Genomic DNA, 15613 nt, shown 5'->3' on the forward strand with positions numbered 1-15613 from the left:
ACCGCGCAATGCAGCCGCGGTCACACTACTAGCACTTCCATTTCCACGCTAGGTCCTGTCCTCGCTCTTCTTCTTCCTCTGCCTCCAGCTGGTATCTGTTGCCTGGCCATGGAACAGTCTCAGTCTCAACGGCAGGCGTGGCCTTCGTCCTCCGCGGGGGGTGGCAAGGCCCAGGACTCCGGGGTGCTGACGCGCGAGGACTTCGACGGCGGACCGGTCAGCATCGACGAGGTGGACACAGGCCTGTTTCTAGGTAAGCATATAGCTCTAATCCTTGTGATCGATGCATTTCTCAACCCTTCCTTACACCACCAGGCAACCTGACCGCGGCGACGCACATGGAGACGCTGCGCTCCTTCAAGATCACCCACATCCTCACGCTGGATTCGGTCCCGCTGCCGCAGCACATTCTGGAGGCCAGCTTTCTGACCACCAAATATATACAGAGTAAGCACACAGATCGGTAGCTTCGTGAATGTGCAACAACTTCACTGGCGTTAATCCCTGTTTCAGTTGCCGACATGCCGCGCGAAGATATTCTGCAGCATCTGGAGGGCTGCGTTGACTTTATCAGCTCGGCCCTGGCCCAGCAGGGCAATGTCCTTGTGCACTGGTGAGCATCTTACCTAGGCTGACCGGCCCACGATTTGGCCACTGACTCTTTGTGCCTTCCAACAGCTACTTCGGCGTCAGTCGCAGCTCATCCACTGTGATCGCTTACATGATGAAGCGACACAATCTGGACTTCCTGCCCGCCTACGAGCTGGTCAAGGCCAAACGGCGCTTCGTCCAGCCAAACGCTGGCTTTGTCAGCCAACTAAAGCTCTTCCGGCGCATGGGCTGCAAGATTGACCCCAACTGCCAGCGCTACAAGATCCATCGCCTGCGCCTGGCTGGCGAGCAGATGCGCAAGGCCAAGATCCTGCCGCAAAGCTTCCACAGCGTGGTCCGTCCGGATCCAGATATAACGCGCGAGAACCCGGAGCCCATAGTGTTCCGCTGTCGTCGTTGCCGCCGCGTCCTCGCCTCCAAGTCGCATGTACTGGAGCACAAGCCGCGTGACAGGCCGCCGCAGGAGGTGGTACCCAAGGAGAAAGAAGAAGTCGCTGCAGCTAAGCTGCCGGCTCAGTCACATGATCAGGCCGAAAATCATCATGGTGCTCGCATGCTGGAGCAGCTGTCCGAGCGCATCCGCCAGTCATCACTCGGTTCACCCGGCCACGAAAGCACGCCAAACTATTGCCGCAGCATACTGTTTGTGGAGCCCATCGCCTGGATGCACCGCATCATGCTGAACACCCAGGGCCGCCTGTACTGTCCCAAGTGCGAGCAGAAATTGGGAAACTTTAGCTGGATCAACGGTTGGCTATGCTGCTCCACCAGCCGATAATCCCGCCCCCCACTCATTCCTCCTAATTTATTGCAGCCTGCAAGTGTCCGTGCGGGGAGACGATGACGCCTGCATTTTATCTGATACCTTCCAAGGTGGAGCTCTCGAAGGCCGTGCAGAACGTGCAGACCACGGTTTAGGTGCAGCGTGCTGGAAATAGAGCGAGATGGCATCATCAGAGACGGGACAATTGGACTCCCTTGTCGGCTGGCAAAGAACGGCAATCGCCCACCTAAACAAAAAGCAATGGAGGCTTGGATTGATTGATCAGTGCTTATCAGTGCTGGCCAACATTGATGTCCTACATATATACATATATGGGCATTAAGTTATGTTTCTATGGGTCATTGGAGAAGTTGGGCTTCGGTTACGCTGTTGAAACATAAGTTAATTGGTCCCATTGCTGAATAGCTCCTCCACCAAGCTGAGATTTTTGAAACGCAAGCAGTTAGCTTAGTTAGTTCCCTCTTGGGAATCCGATCTCGTATCGGATATAAACTGATTGCCAGGTTTACAATATCAAAACTTCCGCGCGAAGCAAACGTAATTTAATCACAAACTAACTTCGGATTCCATTTGGTCAGTCAGTAAATATTTACTCAATTCTTAAGAATAAGAAATAATCACAGAGTATCTCATCCGATCGCAACATTGATATGTGAATCCCCAAAAGCTGAAAGAGATACGTTGATTGTTTCCAGTAGTGGTATATGGTATATTGTTTCATTTTATATAGTTAGCCAATGAATTCGCCCATGTAGCTAAATTATACACTTACTTATGTACGTGCGATATAGTGCACCCATATTTGTTGGAAGCCATACAAGTATGTATATTGATCTTTGCTGTTCCATATGCATTTGCATAGCTTTTTGCATGTTACCAACACACACACACACACACAAACTATGAATGTATTTTAGATATTTAAACCTTTTTGGAAAATATTTTATGCAACGGAAAACGAAACAACATTTTTCAATGACAATATCTAAAACTTATGCGATATACATACATATAATACACACATTATATTATAATTACAACATTGTCGGCCAAACGGACACGTCGGTCGCATGGTCGATGGAACGAAGATCCCCCCCAGCTTCCATGGGACTTCGTGCACCTTCGGATATTGGCGCTACCTTATCGATATTGATGTGCTTTGTTCACCCATATCTACTGTACTGTTTAAACGAGTGTGTGCATTGATATTAAAGTCAAATTGTTTGTTTTCCACACCAAAATGTTTGCAATTTCGAGAAGCCTCCGGTTGAGCCGTTGCCTTTCGCCCTTCGGACGCGGTCTGAGCGCATCCAGTTCGCCTGGACCGCGCACCCTAGTCGCCATCGACTTCGACAGGACCATCGTTGAGCAGGACTCCTATTTGGCGGTGAGCCAACTACTGCCGACCAGTCAGCGCAAGGAGCTGCAGGACCAGATCCCCAAGTGCGGCTGGCTGAGCTTCATAAGCCAAGTGTTGCAGCGCCTGCATGGCGAGCACAAGGTGAACTCCGCGTCGGTGGGCAAGCGTGTGCGCAGTCTCACAGCCGTGCCTGGAATGCTGCGGGTGATGCGCCAATTAGCCAGGATCCCTGAGCTCGAACTGTGCATCGTCAGCGACGCCAACTCCTTCTTCATCGGCGAGTGGCTGCAGGCGTACGCCATTGAGTGCCTCTTTGCCGGCGGCGTGTTCACCAATCCCGCATGCGTCCAAGCGAGCGGCGAACTGCTGGTGCTGCCCTACCAAGAGCAGACTGACTGCGATCTCTGCCCCTCCAACATGTGCAAGGGCTCCGTGATGGACGAGCTGACGTGCAGCGGGCGATACGAGCGCTTGATCTATGTGGGCGATAGTTGCAACGATCTGTGCGCCATTAAGCGGCTGCGGCAAAAGGATGTCGCCTGCATCCGGCGCGGATTCGAGCTGCACGGTAAGATGACCGCCCATGGCCAGGAACTGGCCTGCTCCGTGCTCACATGGCGCGACGGCCACGAGCTGGAGGAGCTCCTGATGCCCAAAATCGTGGCGTAGAGTTTGTGGTAAGGCCAGGTTATTAATGCTGCTGTTTTATTCGACTTAAAAATAAATCTTTCAGTATGTATACATAAGAATAATTCCACTTAATATGAAGGACTTAAGATTTACTTTTCGCATAAAGTGGATTACCCAGCTCTCTCCAGCCGAGGTTTGCAGCTGGGCCCGTCTGTGGATCCACTCTGTCTTAAGTAGATCGAAAACTTAGAGCTACCTATCCTGCGGCGGTATTAGAACTGTTGCCTAACAATATTTCACACATGGTTCTTCCACACTTCCACTTCCTCCTACCTAATCCTCGCTAGCCACATCTGTATCTGTTCTTGTGCTTTAATCTTATAGCTACAGCTAGTATATCTATATATATATATATATATATATATATGTATATATAAATATATATGTTTGTTTGTGTGTGTGTGTGGTGTGTGGGTCCGTTTGTTGTTGGGTTATGTGTTAGCATAAATTACATTTATAATACATTCTTAGCCATACGATTGCAGAGCGGCACCCGGCTCCCCGATCCTCGATCCACCGCCGAGCCAAGTCCCTACCCCGCTTACGAATCTACCGAATCTAAACTAAACGAATCGAAAAAAAAAAGGACAAGCAGCTACCGCACATGAAGACACTACTTAGGCTGTGCTTAACTACTTACATGGGCTAGAGGGCGTGGTTCTTATAAATACACACATATACATACATGTTCAAAAATTCGGCGCATAAGACGTTTAAAATCAAATATAATGTCTATAGAAAATACAGATGCACAGTGCGCACGGTGGCGGCTTAGACTTAGACTTGGCTGAGAAATAGAAATAGACACTATTTCGATTCAAAAGCAAACGGTAACACGAAACAGCTAGCCCTACCTACAGACGTGGACAAGACCCAACCCAGCGGGTGGACCAAGCCTCCAAGGACACGGGAATACAAACGAACAAAGCCGCACGGCCAGGACAGCTGGACAGCTGGACAGACAGCACTCTTTCCTCGGTTAAAAACGCAAGTGTACAAATCTGTTTTTGCGTGGGCGATTGCGCGCAATTGAACTAAAATGCGTCAAATGAATTCACTAGAAACAAATGAAGTTGTGACTTAGTGCTAGGCTATTCAACTTAGGCGTTAAAAAAGTCTTAAGCATAACGTGGTCTACTTGGTGTTCGGGGTGCGTGTCATGTGTGTGTGTGTGTTTGTGTGTGTTTATGCGGTCGTTTGGTTGTTAACATTAGCAAAGTTAAGTAACATAACTATAATAGGAATATTTATATGTATATATGTATAAAACACAATCAATACAATGCAGTACTGACAAATAAAGAATAATCGTAGTAAAAAAAAAACCTTAAATACTCTCTCCACTCTTAATCCATTCTCTTCCCCTTGTCGCATTCATTAATACTATGCATCTGTGTGTGGTTTTTTTTTTCTTATTTTCTTTTTTTGGGATGGCGGCTGTGCTCTGTGGTTACGACCACTTTGGAGGCGGCTTGGTAAAAGGGGCGGCGCGTCCGGCGCTTACTATAAGTCCGTTAGAGTACGCTTGGCACAATAACGTATGACCCCCACTCAGGCAACAACGGGCGGCGGAGCTATGCCTATTGGAGTGGCAGCGGGTGCTCCTGCGGCCGCCGTAGCCGTTCCCGTTGCAGTGACATTCGCCGCGTCCTCGGTGACTCCGTTCCCGCTGAAGTTGCTGCTGCTGCTGCTGCTGCACTGCATCGTTGTAATATTGACAGCATTACCCGCCTGCCGTCTGCCTATCGTTCCCGCAATATTTGTGGTCACCGTCGTCGCTTCAAGAACGGGCGGCAGCGATGCCACGGGCACAGCTGCCTTTGGACTCAGTGCCGCCGTTGGCGAAAGGGCGCGTCCTCCGTTGGTTGTCAGGCCGGGACTGGGCATCGGACTGTCATCCGTTTGCGCGGAAGTGGCCTCCAAGACAGGAGTAACTGCTGCCGCACCGGCCGCACCCGCCGCCGACTGCCGCTTGGCGGGCTTGTTTCGCGCACATGGTACGCAGAACATGGCGGCGTGCTCCCGGATCTTCGTCACATGATCGATGCGGTACTCGTGCACCCATTTCAAGCGCTTATTGCGCGCTGCCTTTGAGCGATCCCCGTTGGCCGACGGTCCTCCGGACGCCTGGGACAGAGCGGCCACCTGGGGCAGACCCTCCGGCTTGGTGGCCCCGCATCGCATGCAGAAACAGCAGCGCTCACAGCTCCAGCGCCCTGTAAGTTTTGTAAGAGGGATGTTTGTTAAGTAATCTAGTCTGTATATTTCAAATCATTCAATCGAACAATTTATGTATGTTATCCATGAGCAACTAACTCTCCAAATGGCTTTATAGACAAGCCACGAAGTACTTACCATCTGGGACTGTCCTGAGGCCCAAGCAGTAGATGTGGTAGCCTCGGTCGCACTGCTCGCAATAGAGCATCTTTCCTGGACGTTGGCTGCTACGGCACTTGATGCAGCATTTGCACCCGGCGCACTGCCAATTGTAGTTCCTCACGCGACCCACCATGCGCGGTGGCATATCAACGCAGCTGGGATGGACTGTGGGATGGCACTGATTTTAGGACGGAAGCGGAGCAAAGTATGGGGGACTACTTACCGCGCTTTCGGCATGTGTAACAGCGGATGAAAGCCTCCGGCATGTCCCTAGCATTGCGATGCTGACTGCGCAGACAGACGCCGCAGGTGGACAGCCTGACCGACGATGAGCACTCGTTCCCATCCTCGTCCTCGCTGCCTGCTCCACTTGAGGCACCCGTCGAACTGCTGCAGCTCGATGTGCTGCTAAAGTCGCTTTCATCGCCGCTTTCCTAAAATGCATAAGAATTGTTGGCGATTATTTCAACTGAAGCCCATAGTTATCAGAATGCAGACACCAGTGAACCAAATGTGATTCAATTTAACTCAATTCAATGTATTTCATCAAATCGAATGAATGTATCTCTATCCAAATCGCTCAAATTACCGTATCACTGCTGCTCCCGTTGCCGCTGGACGCGGATGAGACCGATTGAGCGGAGGACGTGCTGGAGCTGCTAGCCGTGCGAACCTTGTCCGTCTGCTGGCGTGTGGACCTTCTGCTGCGTCGGACGGGCGCCGTTACCGTTACGGATTTGATGGCGGACTGCTCTTGCCCCAGATCCTTGGGGGCCGGGGCGGACGTTTTGATTTCATCGCTGCCTACAGCTTCGGATTTTGCCTGTAGCAGCTGAGCCATCAGATCGGTCGGCGGCTTGTCCAGCGCCGTGTCCAGTGGGTAGGCTCTGTAAAAGTGAATTGTTAGTGACAGTGAAAATAATAGAGACACCACGACTGCGTCTTACCTGAGCTCGGCGGGCTCAAACTGGCGGTAGGCCATTGAGAACTGGTCCGGTACCACCGTGAGTGGATAAGCGTAGTCTGAGTTGCGGAAGGCCTCGTCATAGTCGCGGGGTGGCAGGAGATTAGGCGGTGCCGGGATATTCGCCTCTTCTGCCACTGCCCGTATCAAATCCGAAGTGGAGCGCTCTAGGCGTGTACAGGTGGGCGCGGTCCTTGGCTGCGGCTGATTTATCGTGAAGGTCTGCAGGTCCATGCAGGACTGGCGCTCATCCTTACGGCTGCATACAAGAGATTAGAAGGCATTAGCATTAGGAAGCTGCTCATTTACCAAATGCAACTGCTAGAAAGTATAGAAAGTAACTCACGACTTGTTGAAGTAAGCGTTCCACTTGGTGGCCGAAAGCATGGCACGGTCGCGAGCTTGCAGACCTCGTCCGGCCCCGACTGTGAGTCCTAGGGCCTTCTGCTTAGCCTCGATCTCGCGCAAATGCTTTCTGCGAATGTACTCCTTGTACTCTTCGTACTTGTCGAAAAAGTCCGCGTACATGATGTCCAATATGTCGGAGGCCCACACAGCGGTGATGCCCAGGTCGCACAACTTCTCGCTAACCAGCCCCTTCTCCTGCAGCCAATTGCGCTCCTCCATGTCGACCGATCGGCGTGGCAGATCCGGGTACTTGCGCTTAAAGCTGGTAATGCCCAGATAGAGCGCCACCTGCTCTTGAATCATGAAGGTGTCCCGATTCTTTGATGGGCAGCAACCTTTAGGCGGTGGCCAGTCGTACTCGGCGATGCTGGAGGCGCTGTAGTCGGTGCTGCAATTCAATAAAGTCTTAGACCTGCTACGTTATGAGTTCGTTAGAATGCACTTACTCTTCGGCCACGCAAGTTTCCATCTTCTTCTTCTTTGGACGTTTGAGAGCAGAACCCAGAATCGCGTCGGCGGACTGACCCTGGTTGGAGTCCATCATGCTCACATTGCTCACCATGGACGACTGTGACTCCTCGTTGTTGAGGAAGTCGGGTTGCCTGCAGACGAGAAAAGAATTTATTAATTACAATTTACAGTGGAAATGAACACATGGAAGACTCACTTCTGTGGCGTTAGCGGGGGTTCCATCAGGCTGGCCATCGACTGATTGCTGTTGCTAAGATCGGCGCTCATACGCGTGTCCTCCTCAAACACTTGCGGCGACTAAAGAAGAATTAGGGCGGTAGGTAATTAGGAATCATGAATTCAAAGGACATTGCGATCTAACGTATACCTTATATATGTATATATGTATGTATGTACATACATATACATACATATTTCAATTCGTAGTCTAGGACATAACAGTTCATTCTCATAGAACGGTAGGAATAATTATACGATTGGTACTTAACTTACTTTTACTTAGAATTGCCAATAGCAGAAGGAAACCCTGAAACCCTACGAAGTAAAAACTAACCATTTGTAAACACAGGGTAATTGCTCAACATGCATACATGCGTACATATGTACACATGTGCGCATAATTATTTATCCTTGCAATTTTTGGAAGCCATTGCTCTTTGCACATGTTTAAACGTGCAGCAGCGAAAACGGCGAGCGCAGAGTTGCCAGCTCTCAACGAAGTTCACATTCAAAGCCCCGCTGAGAGAGTGGGCAAGAGAGCAATCGAGAGTGAGAGCGAGTGCAGCAGCAGCAGGTGTGGTGAAGGTGGACTACTGTCAGCTCATTTACCCACACACATGCAAAGACACAAACACACACACGTGCGATTGGCGAGAGCCAAACAAAAACTTCAGCTGATTAAAATCGCAGGTGAAGCCAACAACAATCACAGCGGCTGCGCTGCTCAGTTCGCAGCTGCTTCCTTCGCCGCTCCCCCCCTTAACCGGCACGCCACACGCCCCCAATAGCTAATGCAGCAGCGGCTCGCTTGGCTTTATTGTTGTTGTTGGCTGTGCACTTACACTAGGCCGTTGGCAATGAATTCGCGACATGGCGCGCGCCTTTTTTTAATTACGACACGTTAGCCCTCAGTGTGTGTGAGAGTTTGGGTAAGTGGGCAAGATTTACGTAATGAAACATAAACAAGAAGGCAATGTAATACAAATTGTAAAGCCCGGTAGAAGCCCTAACTGTACTGACCATCTTCAACACGATGCCCCATATCCGATGTCCGTTACTGCGAGAACTAACGAGATCTCGAGCCGCACCATCACTCGTTACTGCTGCTCGGTCTCGTTAGTTTAAAATAACATGCAAACAGCCCCATTTCAAAAGGTGACTCCAATTCAAGGATCTACGATTCTCTTATCCAGCGACAAAGTTTGGCGCATTTATTATATTTTTAGTTTAGCCAACTAGTCGCCGTCTTCTAAATATTCGCGCCACTTTTCGACGAGTCGCTCTCGATACTTGGTTATGAGAGAATAAGTGTGGTATTATTTGCAGTTTTCGAAACAAGTGGAACCAGTTAGGTCCTAATTCCAGTTGCCCCCCATTAACATAACTAAATATGTTGCAAATATATATATAAATGTTTTACTAAAGTATATAAAATACGCTCCTTCCTAGGCTATTCATATTCGCACCCATTTTTAGAGAAATGAAAATCCCTAAAGCTAAGCACTCATCAAATGGCTTTGGCGAATTGCTAAGTAGTTTTGCAAAATTAACAAAAACATACGCAACTTGATCCCACTTAATATAACAATGTTTACTTTACCATAAGCATAACGATTACCTTTACCAAGCATAAACGAAGACCACTTACCGGACTGAACAAGCCTTTAAGTCTCTCGGGATCGGGCTGGTGCTTGAGGCCGCCCACGCATCGTGGTCGACTCATGGCGATGGCCTTTGCTACGGCACTTGCTCCTCGGCTCATTCGCGGGGCCCTAGGCTGCGTGGCGGGCGTTGTGGAGGCTGTGCCTCCGACGCTGACAGCCCGATCCACCGAAGAAGATCCTCTACCGCGGCCTCCCCTGGATCGCCGGCCACGACCACGTCCCCGCGTGGGGGGCATAGGCAACGCAGTTTCGTCTGAAGAGGAAGAGTTTACTTTTGGTTACTTGAAGTTTTAAAGGATTTAACAAAACTTTCTTACCTCCGGAATTGTCCAGCGCGCTGGTGTAGTTGTCCTCGTCGTGACAGTCCGGCTGGCTACCGCCGGTACTGCCACAGCTGATGCTTGAGGGGCGCGAGGAGCGCAGCTGCTGGGTGGCCATGATAGAGGAGAAGTCATTTGGCTGGAAGATGACATCGGGCAGCGGATCCGAAGAAGACAGAATCGTCGTCGGAGGTAGCATCGAGCTGCTGCCACTTCCACCGATCACCTGCTGGTTGGCGGCAGCGCCAGAGGAGGTCGACGAACTGGACGAGCACATTGTGAGGTCGATCTGCGCGCTCAGGGCAAAGGATATGCTGCTATTATTGTTGTTGTTGGACTCGGACTCCGAACTACCGAACTGAGCCATCGTCGGCGGCGGCAACTGGCTTTGTTGGACACTGGCCTTGCTCTGGCGCTTCCTTGTGGACTTGGGCGTGGGCTGCAGGTTGGTGTTTGTGCTGGTCGTGGTGCGGCGCGTGGCTCTCAGGGGGCGATGGTCGCGAGTCTTTGGAGATTCCAGAGTTTCGGCAAGCCCGTCTTCAACTCTTGCATTTGGCACGCCCACAGACGACTCCTTTTCCTTAGCTTTCATGTCCGCCTGCTCTTGGCCCACGCTCACCATGTCGATGGCCAGTCGCTTGCGCAGCAGTTGTACGCGACGCGACTTGACAGCGCTGTTGGCCTCCTCCTGTGGAGTGCCGGGTTTGGGAGTAACTGCACCTCCACCATCCGGCGAGCTCTGGTTTTGGATACGCTTCGGCCGCCCACGCTTCTTGCCCGTTCCTGCCGGCGTCGCTACCGGTGGGGGCTGAGGCGTCGCCGGTTCTAGCGGATCTTGCGCCTTTGCGTCCTCGCCTTCGACCTCCGAGGACAAGGCTCCATTTTGATCCGGCGTTGAAATCGACTGCTGTTGGGTGGGTGGAAAAAGCGAACCCTCCAGATCTGTGTTCAGGATTCGCTCGTGCTTCTGCTTGCGCGAGCGATGTGACGGCGGAAGCGCCTGCAGTGATTCACTGCACTTTCTGGCGGGATCGTGGCAATTCTGCGTCTGCTGGTCGTTCTCGTCGTTGTCCAGACGTCGCTGTTTGCTGGGAGGGAGCTGCGAAAAGAAAAACTACTGTCACGGTACAATTGGTTATAAATAAATAAGCGACAACGTACTCTACTGCTGGGAGATTCGTTTCCCTCGCTGTTAGTGCGTTTCAAGTGGTTCTCGTTGTTGTTGTCCTGGGTATCCATACGCTGTTCCACTCCGTGATCCATTGCGAGCTTGTGAATAGTTTGGAGATGTTTGTTGAGCATCGGGTTAGAATCCTCGTCCATGTAGGCTACCCTCGGGCTGCCATCAGGCGTGTCCAGGATTTCAATGGACTCGATTATGGATTGGGCGGGATTCGCGGCGGGCAAGGGACCAACGACTGCCTCGCTTTCTGCAGCAATAACAGATCCCCCACCGGTACCGCTTCCATTCGCCATCAGGCGCTCCGTTAGCTGGGGATACTTGCTGGATTTGCTTTTAGGCGTGGTCGTTGTGAAGCTTTTAGCCGGTGCCGTCAGCTGGCTAAGCAATATGTTCGAATTGGGCGACGCAGCTGGCCTAACGCGACTGTCGGCCTCCTCGGGCACATAACAGCCGATCGCAGTTTGCATCCGCAGGCAGTCGATGAGCAACCCTTTCGGCGAAATGCGTCCCGTGAAGTTGTTAGGCACATGCGTTGGCGAAGAGCCCGGCGACGGTGACGAGGTCAGGTCCACCATGTCCACAACGTTGTGCTGGGATTGGGCAGACTTGCTGGCTTTACTGGCCTTACTCCCACCGCTGGCTATGCCGTTGCTGGCGGGCATGGGCGGTAGATTGTGAAAAATCTTGGGATCGTGCTCCTTGGAGAGCGAATCGTCGATCACCATGTCGTCCGAATTGCGGCGAACGTCGTCCGAGGCTGGCGCAGCTATATCTGCGTCTGGGTCGGAGAAGCCGCAGAATTCCTGACTACTGCTGTTCGACTCGCCGCCATTCGTCATGGGAGCCGGCGTGGGATTGGGCGTGGGTTTTGGGATAGCCAGCTTGGAGGCCGCCGTTGGTGGCTTCTCCTCGAGCACTGCACGCACCTTGTGCTTCGGTGAGCATAAGTTCTTGATGGTCAGCTTGGGCAGCGGCTGCAATTGCTGCTCCAGCTTAGCCGCCTGTTCGTCCTCGATCATCTCTATGGATTTGGTTTTAATGGTGAGTTTGGGGATGCTCTGGGCGTTGTTTAGGTCGTGCGTCATTATGACCGTGTGCACGTGCTCCTGACCGCCGCCACCTGTCTTGATTGTTAACTTTGGTATCTGCTGCTGCTGCTGCGGAAGCTCCTCACTGCTGCTGATGCAGCTACTACCGGCTAGCGTTGTCTTGATCATCAGCTTGGGCACCGTCTGCATCTCCGCCAGTGAGGACGACGACGACGATGAGGAGGAGGACGAGGCAGATGAAGACGAGGCGGATGCGGGCGAGAGGCTGGACAGGTGGGCATCGTTCTTGGCGGGCATAGCTGACTGGGCGCCACTCACAGCTGCTGAGCACGATCCAGAGTTGGAGTTGGAGCCGGAAGCAGCCGGATTCTCAGGCAACTTGATGGTCAGCTTAGGCACCACGCTGCCTACGCGCCTCTCGTTCGCGGCGCGGATGGTCAGCTTTGGCACAATGTGCGGGGTGTTTCGTAGTTGTTGGCCGAGGGTGGTAGCCACCTCGTCCTCGGCGCACGACGAGGAGCAGGAAGAGGCGTCCGCATCGAAGGCATCTTGCTGCTTCGCAACCAAGCCTCCTTCCGCTCCGCCGCAGGGCAGCTGAATGCGCAGGGGCTCCACGCGCCTCTCATCTCCGCCCGGCTGAGATTCATTTGCGTTTGAGTTGGGATTGGCGTGCTTGGAGAGCTTCAGGATGATCTTATGTCCATCCCGCTCCTCGCTCTCTACCTCAAGCGCCGTAGCGGCCATCGGTCCACCTGCTGCTCCCGCTGCTGATGCTGCTGATGGTGCTTCTCCGGATGCTGAGCTGGCCGATGCAGATGCTCCAGTTGTGCTTGGGGCATCGTCGCACGGCGTCGTCGGCGGTGGCAGCGTCGGCGGAGGCGACGCTGTGGTGCTGGTTATATGGCCGGGCTGATTATGCTGGTGCTGCAGTGCCTCCTCCCGCTGCTGCTGCTGCTGTGGCTCTGGCTCCTGTTCCCGGTCCCGATCTGCATTCAGCTGCTGATCCCGCTGGGCTGGCGACGACGTGGAGCTAACTCGCTGCTCCTCCTCGCTCGTGCTGCTCGCTGCCACTGACTTGGCGTTGCTATTAGCGCTACAGTTAGACTGGGGGCGACCTGCTGCTCCGGCTGATCCTGCTGTGGACGTGGCGGCTGCCGATTCTACCGCTGTTCCCGATTCCGATCCTGATGACGATGTCGCTGCTACCATCTGCTGCTGACGTAAATCATTCATTGCTATATTCGATTGTCCAGTGGGCCGCCAGCCTGCAAAAAGAAGTGGACGATACTTTAGATCAGGGTGCATGATAGCAGTCGATAAGATTCGGGACTTTCAACAACTAATTCTTAAATTTGCATGTGAAATCAATCCTAAAGAAAACCGCCAATACAGCATATAATAATGCGTATAATTGCCGCTCCAAGGGATGCATTTTGTTTACACTAAAAAGAGACAATTTGAAAAGGGGAACGACCTACAGACACACACACCCACAAATACACTCATACATACATACATACATATATGTACATTTGTACATACACACTTATTGGAGCCCAATGAAAGAATAAAATTGAATGAAAGCCGGGTAGAGTTACGAACTAATTATAGCACATGTCTAAACAATTAAACCGTATTTGTAAATACCGAAGGACGCGCAGGTTTAAACAGTCGCCAGCCGAAAATTCCGATGAAAATGCAATACGATTTTCCGGCGCTGAAAAACTACCGCTCGAAATTGCCGCGAAAAACTTCAAGCGAAATAAACACAAGAAGAACCACGGCGAGGGCAACAACAACAACACTTAATAAATAATAAGCGCTGCAAACATGCGCACACAGCTGTCGACTGGGGGAGAACGTGAAAAGGCAGGAGGAAGATGAGGATGAAGCGGAATGGCTATGGCGTTGAGCGCAGAGGAGCGCAGCGAAGCAGCGGGATAGGCAAATACTGAGAAAGCCGCGCCGCCACGAATTATGGCCTGTTTGTTACTGGTGTGTGCTGGCAACACTGACGCGAATTCACCACGCTGGCGGCCAAATCCACCACAAGCAGTCGATGCCGCTGCATGGAGAAAATCCACACACACACACACACATACGAAGGAGCACGACACGCACACACTCATATGGGTTGGTTGCCCTGGCCTGCGTATATGTATGCTTACATTTCTACTGGCCAAATGCAAGCATCTATCTATCTGCACTAGGACTAATATTATTGTGAGCACGATTTTAGAGCGCAATATCGACAGCCAGTGCACTGGCAACAAAATTAGCAACAACGACGCCGCCGCCAAAGCCCTGACCCAACACCACCACTACAACCACTACCACTACCAATACCAACGACAACAACAATAACGAACGGGGCAAAGAAGAAGCAGCAACGACAAGCAAACGGCAAACTCACCATGCGGCAAAGTCGTCGCTCAGAGACAGACAAAAGAAGATGGTGGAGTAGAAGAGCGCCTGCTTTTGATTTGCGTGCACAATTCGCGATTGCGATTTGGATTTGCTATTTCGTTTGCCTTTGCCTTTGCTGGCATTGGCATGCTCATATTTCTATGCACTTTGATTGATGCTGCGCGACGCCGTGCGGCAATTTTCTTTTTTAGGCGTTCGGCGTTGTTGGGCGAGAAGTAAAACACATTTTTCCATACGATTCAATGCGATTTCGAAGCACGGGCAACACTCGACTCTCGGCCGCAGTAGGCACTACTCGCACGCACACATCGGCGGTGCACACGCATGCACACACACACACACAACAGCAACAGAACGGCACACACACACACACGCTCAGTCGTACGCACACAAAGGCAGCGACACAGAGACAAGCGCAACGAGCTCTCTCAGTCGCCGTTGTCCCACTTTCCGTGTATTGGTTTCGATTCGTACACTTTTCCACGCACTTTTAACGATTCAAATTCGATGGTACAGAAGGCAGGGCGACACGAGAGTGCATTGGAAACTGGCGCAAACCTCAAAAAAATATATCCAACACGCTGGCCGCACGCACGACTCGTATGCAGACTGGTTCTCGGCGCGCGTCGAACGTTCTTATGCATTCATTATTGAACGGAATGCTCTGTTTCGCCTGTCTGCTTATGTTTTTTTCTTTTCGATTCCGAGGTACTCGTCACGACAAATGAAAATCAGTGTGGCCGTTTTGCGGCTGTCAGCTAGATACCCGGCTGGCGGGGAATGTGCTAAGAAATACCACAAAATCGACGGGGATAGCCGGGATACAAACCAGTCGGTGCACTTGACTACCGCTAAATGCGTCTTTACTAAATTGCATTTTTAGCTTTTAGCATGCAAATTATGAACTATAACCTAATTAAAATACCCATTATGGTTATTACTTTTGATCAATGTAATCATCGGTCATTCGCAATCACGCGCTCACGTCCATTCATTATTTCTTTGCAATGTCATCCTTTTTCAAAGATATCAAGCCTATTTTCTTCAAAATTGTAGACTTTTGCATTTTGCACCAACAAAGCA

The 15613-nt window shown here is 51.4% G+C and overlaps 3 protein-coding genes across 8 annotated transcripts; 2 read left to right on the forward strand and 1 right to left on the reverse strand.

Moving 5' to 3' along the window:
• The first annotated feature begins 12 nt into the window (after positions 1-12).
• Positions 13-2628, forward strand: MKP-4 (MAPK Phosphatase 4). Of its 2 annotated transcripts, none has more exons than NM_134488.2 (5): positions 13-253; positions 316-447; positions 514-613; positions 679-1361; positions 1427-2628. In NM_134488.2, exons 1-5 carry the CDS (start codon positions 109-111, stop codon positions 1528-1530), a joined length of 1164 nt encoding a protein of 387 aa, NP_608332.2. In that variant the 5' UTR covers positions 13-108; the 3' UTR covers positions 1531-2628. The 2 variants fall into 2 exon arrangements, with proteins under 2 accessions (NP_608332.2, NP_001259717.1); NM_001272788.1 differs by having other exon boundaries at positions 26-253; positions 1427-2098.
• Positions 2604-3500, forward strand: CG14212 (uncharacterized protein). The gene has a single exon (NM_134489.4). It carries the CDS (start codon positions 2637-2639, stop codon positions 3423-3425), a length of 789 nt encoding a protein of 262 aa, NP_608333.1. The 5' UTR covers positions 2604-2636; the 3' UTR covers positions 3426-3500.
• Positions 3447-15268, reverse strand: e(y)3 (enhancer of yellow 3). Of its 5 annotated transcripts, NM_001272792.1 has the most exons (13): positions 15089-15268; positions 14517-14712; positions 11033-13338; positions 9869-10970; positions 9536-9804; positions 7865-7965; positions 7644-7799; positions 7136-7585; positions 6773-7048; positions 6415-6712; positions 6049-6259; positions 5802-5990; positions 4866-5662 (listed from the first exon to the last, which is right to left on the reverse strand). In NM_001272792.1, exons 3-13 carry the CDS (start codon positions 13334-13336, stop codon positions 4998-5000), a joined length of 6021 nt encoding a protein of 2006 aa, NP_001259721.1. In that variant the 5' UTR covers positions 13337-13338; positions 14517-14712; positions 15089-15268; the 3' UTR covers positions 4866-4997. The 5 variants fall into 5 exon arrangements, with proteins under 5 accessions (NP_001259718.1, NP_001259721.1, NP_608334.3 ...); NM_001272789.1 differs by lacking the exon at positions 14517-14712 and having other exon boundaries at positions 3447-5662; positions 11033-13368; NM_134490.3 differs by having other exon boundaries at positions 11033-13368; positions 14517-15268.
• Between the last annotated feature and the right edge of the window lie 345 nt (positions 15269-15613).

Source organism: Drosophila melanogaster, chromosome X (genome assembly GCF_000001215.4).
Source record: "Drosophila melanogaster chromosome X".
In the NCBI taxonomy this organism is placed as follows: Eukaryota; Metazoa; Arthropoda; class Insecta; order Diptera; family Drosophilidae; genus Drosophila; species Drosophila melanogaster.